We start from the raw sequence: 9,128 nt of genomic DNA, 5'->3' as shown, positions 1-9,128 counted from the left end.
AATTGAACTTGAGTCTCCATAAGAAAACCCAAGCCTCCTACCACTAGGTCACAAGTGGGGGGCAATCATCTCACTTCTCTCTCAACTTTCTCTCTCTCTCTCTAACAAGTGAGAACATCAATTTCCGAAAAGTGGTTTCGCCGGAGCCACCGACTACCACCACTAACAACCCACACCACCCCAACCACCAACCAAAACACTTGTCATCACCACCACTATAAAGCCCTTGGTCATTAGGGATGGCATCGAACCCAAACCTGATGGGCAAACCCGAAACTCAACATATTTGGGATGGGTTTGGGGTCAATTAATTGGGTTGGGGAATACTTTTTATTTTTTTCGCATGTTTGGGATGGTGAAACACCCGTTTACCCAACCGATTACCCGGTAAAGTGCACCTATTTACCGGACCTGATACCCGATATGATTTCTTTTATATCATTAAATATGTATATATATGATACATCCATTTTTCACACACACACACACACACATATATATATATATGTATTTATTCCGTATACATTGTAGTTATTTGACATATTTTTGTAATAATAATACTAAATTTAACCGATTAGTAGTTACACGATATGTACTCATTGGGTTTTAGGTTGGGTATACCCAAAAGGTAAGCTTTTAAAATTAATGGATTTACCCAATAGCCGCAGCTATACCCGATACCCGATGGGTATACCCGCTAGAATGCCAAAGAGTTTTGGGACGGGTTTGGGACAAGCTTATCTAATCGGGTTTGGGGTTGGGATTAGCTTAACCCGTCCCAAACCCGACCCATCGCCATCCCTATAGGTCTTCAACTTACCATCGCCTAACCTTAGATTCCCCAAACCTAAGCACCACCATCAGCTTATTCTTCAATAACGGACCTAATGACAAAACATTCAAAAATCTAGAAAGAATTAACTCACATACCAAAAACCTCACAAAATCCTAAACATCATTAGCGATTGAATGACCGATAATTGTGTAGGCCGGTGTTTTTAGTCGTTGTTGATGAAATGACGACCGAATCAACGACGCGAGACCTCATTTCACCATATCTCAGGCTTCAACGGCCAAGAACGAGATACACGTCCTCTTCAGAACATCCTATTTCTTCACCGACTAATTTATGATTTCTTAGTAATGAAGATATAGATGTGCTCGACGAATCCGGGTTAAAGGGGTGAACTAAGGATTCTGATCTAAGGGTTTCAAGGGTTGAAGAGGTGAGATGAGGGAACGAAGGTAACGTTGGTGGTCGACTTGGTTGTTCTTCGCACATTATGTTACCGTCTTGAATAGAAATGGGAGAAGTCGTTGTGAGGTCTTATTACCGGTCTATCGATGGTGGTCATTGGTTAGGGGTGGTGGTTGCCGGCTAGGCGATAGTGGCAAGTGGTGGTTGGTAATGATGGCTCACAATAATTTAAAGAGAGATTATGGGGAGAGTAAAGGAGAGAGAGTGAGTTTTGTGTGTGTGTGTGAGAGAGAGAGAGAGAGGGAAAAAAAGCATTATGGGATATACATTTTAAAATTCTTTTTGTTTTCTATATTAAAATATAATTGGTAAAAGATAAATTTGCTCTCATGTGGGGTCCACATGACTAGATTTAACTATGAAAATTAACTAGGTTAAGGGCAAATGACAGACTATGCAAGGTTTTTAAGATGTAAAGGATGATTCATGACATTTTTAAAGGTGCAAGGTTTTTAAGATGTAAAGGATGATTCATGACACTTTTAAAGGTAAAGGAAATCCACTGAAATCAGGTATTAACATAAAGGACAAAAAATGTAATTTACCCTAATCCATTTAATAATTTTGAGTAACGACATATTTTTCCTTAACTCGTCACTTTATAATGTTCACGTGTTTCACTTATTCCTATTTCGCTAATCTATCCATGACTCCTATTTTACTGATCTCTCTATGACCCATGACGTGTCAAACACATCATGTTGCATCCCTCGGATACTCTAAGCTTAAAACGAAAACAAAGAAATGCATAACATTTCTATGCATGATGGATAAACAGAGGGATGGTAGTGTTCGGCTGTGAAGTATGGGAGGGGTGTTCGACGATGGTGTGCGACAGGGGTGTTCGACGATGGTGTGCGACGTGTGTGTGAATGGAGTGAATGAGGGATGGTGGTTTGGGGTTGAACAGTGGGGCTATGGCGGTGGTGTGTCGGTTTAGTGGTTGTTGGTGATTTGGGGGTGGTGACGGTGAACGGAGGGATGGTGGGTTTTGGTTGGTGCAGTGGTGGTTGGTGATTTGAGGGTGGTGATTTGGGGGGTTTTGTGTATGAACGATGGTGGTGGTTGTAGATGGATGCTTATGGTGGCGGTGATGGTGTTGGTGTTGACTGTGGTGTAGAGTGGTGACATGTTGGGGGTGGTGGTTGTGGGTTCGTAGTGGCGATAAGGGAGTTGAGAACTTATCAACTTTTGTTTTTGTTAGTTTTTTTAAATATGAATTTCTTTTTGTTAAAATATATTTAATCTATGAATAAAAAGACTAAACTACTCTTGTGTAATCAGATTTTACCAAAAAAATTAATTGGGTTTGGCCTAAAGGATAGAGCGTGCAAGATTTTGAAACATTAAGTACAAAACTTATTAAGTTTTACATCAAAGGACAACGTCTGCAAATTGATGTTAATATAAAGAAGAAAACTTGTAATCACCCTAATATTTAACTTTTATTCCATTCAATAAAACTTGTCATTGCCTCGCTTGTGCACCAAATGGCGTAAAAATCCATACTTGTGCAACAAGTGGTCAATAAATCTATTATTGTTATTATTATGCACCAAGTGGCACATAGAATCAATTGGTACCAACCATAGCTTTTTGGGGAACTTACGAATTAGCCGCTAAACTCAAATTTTAAGGATGGTCAGACAAATCTATGTAACTTTTTTTTATTTCTGCATCTCATGCTTTGTTATAACTTTATCACATAATTTGTCATTAGCGCATAATATTTAAAAAAAATATATCAATAATACTAACATTAATCATAATAAAAAATAACACTTTTATAAATATTTATTTTATCTAAACATTCTTAATTTTTTAGTAAAACCATTCATATTTTATTTAGCACAACAGGTTTGGGATTTCATAGCTCACTGGTGTAAGATAAACTCGTTTTTATCTTAGAACTGAGAGATTTGGTGAGAATTTCATAACCGAGCCTGAGGGTCAGCGAAGTGGAAGAAAGCGGCGATCACAGTAATACAAACATCAATATGGGTGCTAGTGAGAAGCTAAAACAAACTGATTTTCAAGTAAAAACAAACAATGATTCGGAAGATAAAGGAGGAGATAAAATCATTTGGTTATCTATAGTTAAAAAACCGGTCAAAACACCAAGCTTTTTCGTGAGAAATATGGTATAATTTTGATTTGTCTTGGTGTAATGTTGGTGTATTTACCATACTATCTAGGTTAATATATGATCAACCGGATACATTTAATTTTTTTAATAGAAATTTGTTGGCTTTCAAAAAAATCATATTTTATTTAATATTTTAATTATCGTTTGTATTTTCTCTTAATTTTGTCCAACTTCTACACTTTTGTCCTTTTTGTTAAAATTTATCACATTTTTTTAAGTGAGTGTAAAATAAAATATTTGAAATTATGCACTTTATAAAACTCAAAATGCTAATTACACATGTTGAAAAACTATAATCACGTATGTTGAAAAACAATAATCATGCATGATTTATGGTTTTTCAACATACGTGATTAAGACTTTAAGTTTTATAATGTGCGTATTTTCATATCGTATGTATCATACGTTAAGGAAAATTGTATATTAACCTCCTCTTTTTGTTTTGCTTACCAATGTTAATAAGACTATCATTAATCGTAAACTTTAACAGACTGGCATTGCCATCATCGACGCTAAACATTTCAAACATCGCAACAGACCAGACCAGACCAGACCAGTTTGTCCTCAATTTTAATATTGTTTTATTTATATAGTTTTATGAAGTAATGTAAAATTTAAGTAAATGTAAAAGTTAAGTATAATGTACAAGTGAAAAGTGAAGTGATGTATGGATTAGTTGAGAAAATCTTAATGTCATGAATGAAATGTCATATGACTAACATGAGATATGAATTGGAGCCTCCCCCAACATTCTACACTTGTTCATAGGGGGTGTTTGGCCTAGCTTTTATTTTTTGGCTTATGCTTATATTTTTAAGTAGCTTATAGCTTATTTTCTATCATTTGATAAGCCTTGTTTAAGTGTTTGGATTAGCTTATAGCTTTTTTTATATCATTTACCCTTACACAAAGAAGCTTTTTCAAAATAAGCTAAAAAACCATCTTCAAGTAAGCTTCTTAAAATTAGCTTATATAAGCTAATAAGCATAAGCTTAAAAAGCTAAACCAAACACCAAATTAAGCTTATTTTTATAAAAAAAGCTAAAAAAGCTATAAGCTTTGTTAAAAAAGCTAGGCCAAACACCCCCATAGTGTACTACTAACTTTCTTCGTTCTTCCTCTCCTTTCTTGAGAGGAGCAAAACAATGGGTTCCTTAATTGACCTCAATCTCCACCCGGATCCACCCAACCCCACCGCCGGCTGCTCCACTTCCGCCGCAACCCTAATCACCCCCAAAATCGAACCCAAATTGGAACCCCTCGACCACCCACCTCCTAACCCTAACCCTAATCTGGGTCTCCCCACAACTCAACCAATTTCACACCCAGAGCCTGTTCCAGACGAAACCAATGTCTATTCAGAGTTCGACAGGATATCCGAGATGTTTCTCACCGCATTTGCCAACAAGATTGAGAAAAAAGACGACTTTATGCTTACAGACCCTGACGCACAAGCAATTGTCCCAGTTCCAGAACAAACCCATGAAGAAAACCAGCTTGCTAATGCTACATATCGCCGGAAAGATCCACCAAGATCCTCGGAACTGGTTAGGGTTTCAAATCTTGGAACCGAAGACGAGAGGTATTTTCGAGAGGTTATGAGGAAGACCCGGATGATTTATGATTCACTTAGGGTGTTAGTTGTGGCTGAGGATGAAAAACGTAGGTCTTTTGATTTCGTAAAGAGTCCGAGGTCTCGGGGGGATTTGAAAGCAGCTTCGGTTATGAAAGAACGCGGTCTGTGGTTGAATCGCGATAAACGGATTGTTGGGGCGATACCCGGGGTTAATGTGGGTGATGTGTTCTTTTTCAGGATGGAGTTATGTGTTGTGGGATTGCACGGGCAGGCGCAGGCGGGGATTGATTATTTGACGTCCGGGCAGAGCTCCAACGGGGAGCCCATTGCAACTAGTGTCATTGTTTCCGGTGGGTATGAAGATGACGAGGATGCGGGTGATGTGATTATATATACGGGGCATGGTGGGCAGGATAAGCATTCCAGGCAGGTGCTTCATCAGAAGCTGGAAGGTGGGAATCTTGGTATGGAAAGAAGTATGCATTACGGGATTGAGGTACGCGTCATTCGTGGGTTTAGGTATGAAGGGAGTGCTAGTGGGAAAGTTTATGTTTACGACGGGCTGTATAAGATTGTTGAAGCTTGGTTTGATGTGGGTAAATCGGGTTTCGGAGTGTTTAAGTTTAAGCTTGTTAGAATGGAGAATCAGGTTGAAATGGGTAGCGCGGTTCTTAAGTTTGCGGAGAATTTACGAACCAAACCTTTAGAGGTTCGGCCTACGGGGTACGTAAGTTTCGATATATCAATGAAGAAGGAGAGTATCCCTGTGTTCTTATTCAACGACATTGATAACAATCACGAGCCAATGTACTACGATTACGCAGCCACAACCGTTTTCCCCCCTTTTGTGTATCACATAGGAGCGAAGGGCGGTGGTTGTAATTGTGTCGCCGGATGTTCACAAGATTGTTTTTGTGCTAAGAAAAACGGGGGCGACTTTGCTTATGATTCAAATGGCCTTCTAGTGAGAGGAAAACCGCTGATATTCGAATGTGGACCCCACTGTCATTGTCCTGCCACTTGTCAAAACCGTGTGAGCCAAAAGGGTTTGAGGAACCGATTTGAAGTGTTTAGGTCACAGGAAACGGGTTGGGGAGTTAGATCATTGGACTTGATACAAGCGGGTTCGTTTATCTGTGAATATACCGGAGTTGTACTTACAAGAGAGCAAGCGCAACTGTTTACGATGAACGGGGATAGTTTAGTTTATCCAAATCGCTTCGGTGAAAGATGGGCGGAATGGGGTGATTTGTCTCAAATATTTACCGATTACGTACGCCCAACGTACCCGTCGGTTCCGCCTTTGGATTTTGGTATGGATGTTTCTAGAATGAGGAATCTTGCGTGTTATATGAGCCACAGTTCGTGTCCGAATGTGTTAGTGCAGTTGGTGCTTTATGATCACTCGAATATTGCGTTTCCTCACCTTATGCTTTTTGCAATGGAGAATATTCCTCCTATGCGAGAGCTTAGTCTTGATTATGGAGCTGCAGATGAGTGGCTGGGGAAGTTACCCATCTGTAACTGAATCGGTTTCTGACTTTTGGTTTGTTTTTTGTCTGTCAATGCAGATTCTAGGATGCATGATGCACTGAGGTAACTAGATTGTCTTATCTTGCATGTTTTGTTGAGTGTTTTTCGGTTTTCTTGTCGCCTGAGATTGCTGTTATCTTCTGTCGTATTGCAGTTAAATTTGGAAATATTAGTTGATCATTGTAAGGCTTATCAACAATAAATCTTGTTATAGATGTTAATTGTGTATATTGTATTAGCTATTTATATGCGTTTATTAGCATATGGCTTGTGGGCTCAACATAGGCTTTCCTAGGGTTTCTTCTGTATCTATTGAAGGTTTCCATCCATTGGAGTGTATCAGACATGACTTCTTTAGAAGTTGTCGCTCGATCGAAAGGTATGGTGTTATAGCTAAGCCTCTCAATGCGACACAATCCTTCGTTAGTTGCCCACCCTGATCCTGTTTCAGAAGTCAATGGTTCACTTTTCTGATAAGGGTCAACCAGTTTTTGTTCACTGTTCACAGTTCTTTCGGGAAACTGTTGTATCACATGGTCGTCTCCGCCATCATCTTTAGACACCGTCGTTTAGGTTTCTCAACCAATGCACCATCGAACCACCTCTAGACACGCCGCCTTCACTCCGCTACTATTACCCATGTGCCGACACGTGAGGGTGCGTGGACCGTCAGTTTCCGGTCTTCAGCCCGACTTCTTTCGTTGCGTTAATCCGATTGTTGTCGCCACTTCAGTTTGATTGGCGCTGCCGCAACCTGTAAAAAGCAACGCCGCTTCTCAGCCCGCCACCCATAACTATACGAACTCTAGTCGGCAGCCGCAGCTCAGATTTGAACTTCTATTGTCACTATTTTTCTTGTTCTGGAACACTTTCTTTATTATGTCTGTTACATGGGAGGCAAAAGTGTAAGACGGCTCACGTATAATCAACTTTGCTTCAGCCTTGCGCATCTCCGTTAAACTAGACTCTAATAATTAGAATTTGTGGAGTCTGTTTGTTCAGAATGGCTTTGCAAGCTTGGAGATAGAACTATAGAAGATCATTTGACTACATAACCTCATGATTTGATTACCTCGGAATGGCGTATTAATGTCCACGGAATCCAAATGGATCTGCAGAATTATATCGAGCCACAAATACTCACTATTGCCAAAACTTTTCCAAGTATTCTTGTGCTCGACCTCTATGGTTGAGTAACTCCATTGCTATCTTCTCTGTCGCATCGACATATCTTCTACGAGAGATATACGATTGTGGCACAAGTTATGCATACATAGTAAGGGCACACGTTGAGGTTCTCATGTGTCACAAAGGAAAGGTGTTGGGCGGGGCACTGTATCAGATGTTTTTATTGCAAGGAGGTTAGGCACGATATACAATCGTCTGATCATCTGTCTACCGATCTAATAAGGCTATAAGCAAATTCCAAGGGTATATTTGACTGTTTTGCAAGTGTTTTAAGAGAGTTTCTGATGATTCATAATATTACTATGTATTCTTCAGACACCGTTATGGCCAATTGATTGTCGTGGTTGTTTATATATGAAATCATAATCACTAAAAATGACAAGGTCGAGATTACCGAGCCCAAATGATTCCTTCAATCTTAGTTCCAGATTAGCAACTTAGGTAAATTTTGATATTTTTTTTGACGAAGTATCTCATCCTCCACAAGGAATACTTTCGTGTCTCCTCGATATGTTATTTGATTGTGGATTACTAGGTTAGAAGCTAGTTGATAGCCCAATGCTTTCAAGTTTCAACAAAAAAGCTTTTTCTAGAAGACAATGAAGGATTCAAAACGATACCGATGGTTGGTTGGGAAACTTAACAACTTGACAGTTAGTTGACCAGATATTTCATGCAGTTATATTGTGCTAGCTGATTAGTAGCTATACATATAGCCAAGAATCAAGTATTTCATTGCATATTTTCTCACTAAACCTCTCTAGAAAGCACATATAGATTTTATTTACAATATATCACCGTAATAATAATTGGTTTTTGTTTGGTTTGACACTTTCTTTTTAGCCATCTATGTTGTAGAATACAAACATGCCCTTCATTTAAACTAATTATCACTTAATTTTTGTTGCTTTTTTTGCAGACAGGTAGACAGTGATTGGTTGGCAACTCGAAAGTAGACAAGGTTTTCCATTTTCTGGTTGTCAATCTGTTACTTAACATCTGATGGCGACGGTAAATTCAGGCATTTTAGAGCAAAAGTCGGTTGTTATTTTGCTTTGCTGCAGCAGATTATGTTTTTAGGATTAGAATGCTGGTGAATTTTGTTGTAGACGTTTATGTGCTAGGATCAGCAATCAATAGTACTCGTTAGCATGTATGTATATATAAAAGTTCAAATTTACTACAATGTTTGTTTGTAAACCAAAATGTTTAAATAATTTGATTCTGGTGTTCTTTTCATTTATTAGTTTTTTCTTTTTATTCGGATGAATCAAATGTTGGAACCCTGTATCGACAAAGAAAAGGAACCTCCAGAAACGTCGATGCATGCGGAAGGGAACCCTGTGAGCTGTTTCTTGTAATCTTTCCCTTTTTCTTATTCAGGTTTCTTTAAAATCAGGAGGCGGTCAAGAATGGTCAAATCCCAA

General features: G+C 38.8%; 1 protein-coding gene and 1 pseudogene across 1 annotated transcript; one reads left to right on the top strand and one right to left on the bottom strand.

Annotated features, from left to right (window-relative positions):
• The window catches only part of LOC118486560, a 5,588-nt pseudogene extending 1,655 nt beyond the window's left edge, over positions 1 to 3,933 (bottom strand).
• Positions 3,934 to 4,484: 551 nt separating this feature from the next.
• LOC110927345 (histone-lysine N-methyltransferase family member SUVH9) lies at positions 4,485 to 8,944 on the top strand. The gene is made up of 2 exons (XM_022171020.2): positions 4,485 to 6,576; positions 8,621 to 8,944. Exon 1 carries the CDS (start codon positions 4,550 to 4,552, stop codon positions 6,506 to 6,508), a length of 1,959 nt encoding a protein of 652 aa, XP_022026712.1. The 5' UTR covers positions 4,485 to 4,549; the 3' UTR covers positions 6,509 to 6,576; positions 8,621 to 8,944.
• Positions 8,945 to 9,128: the final 184 nt, after the last annotated feature.

The sequence above is a fragment of the Helianthus annuus genome, chromosome 2 (assembly GCF_002127325.2).
Source record: "Helianthus annuus cultivar XRQ/B chromosome 2, HanXRQr2.0-SUNRISE, whole genome shotgun sequence".
Classification (NCBI taxonomy): domain Eukaryota; kingdom Viridiplantae; phylum Streptophyta; class Magnoliopsida; order Asterales; family Asteraceae; genus Helianthus; species Helianthus annuus.
This window is presented reverse-complemented; position numbering and strand designations above follow the sequence as displayed.

Coding starts and splice junctions, on each gene's coding strand:
- LOC110927345 (XM_022171020.2), top strand. CDS start 4,550: ATGGGTTCCTTAATTGACCTCAATCTCCACCCGGATCCACCCAACCCC.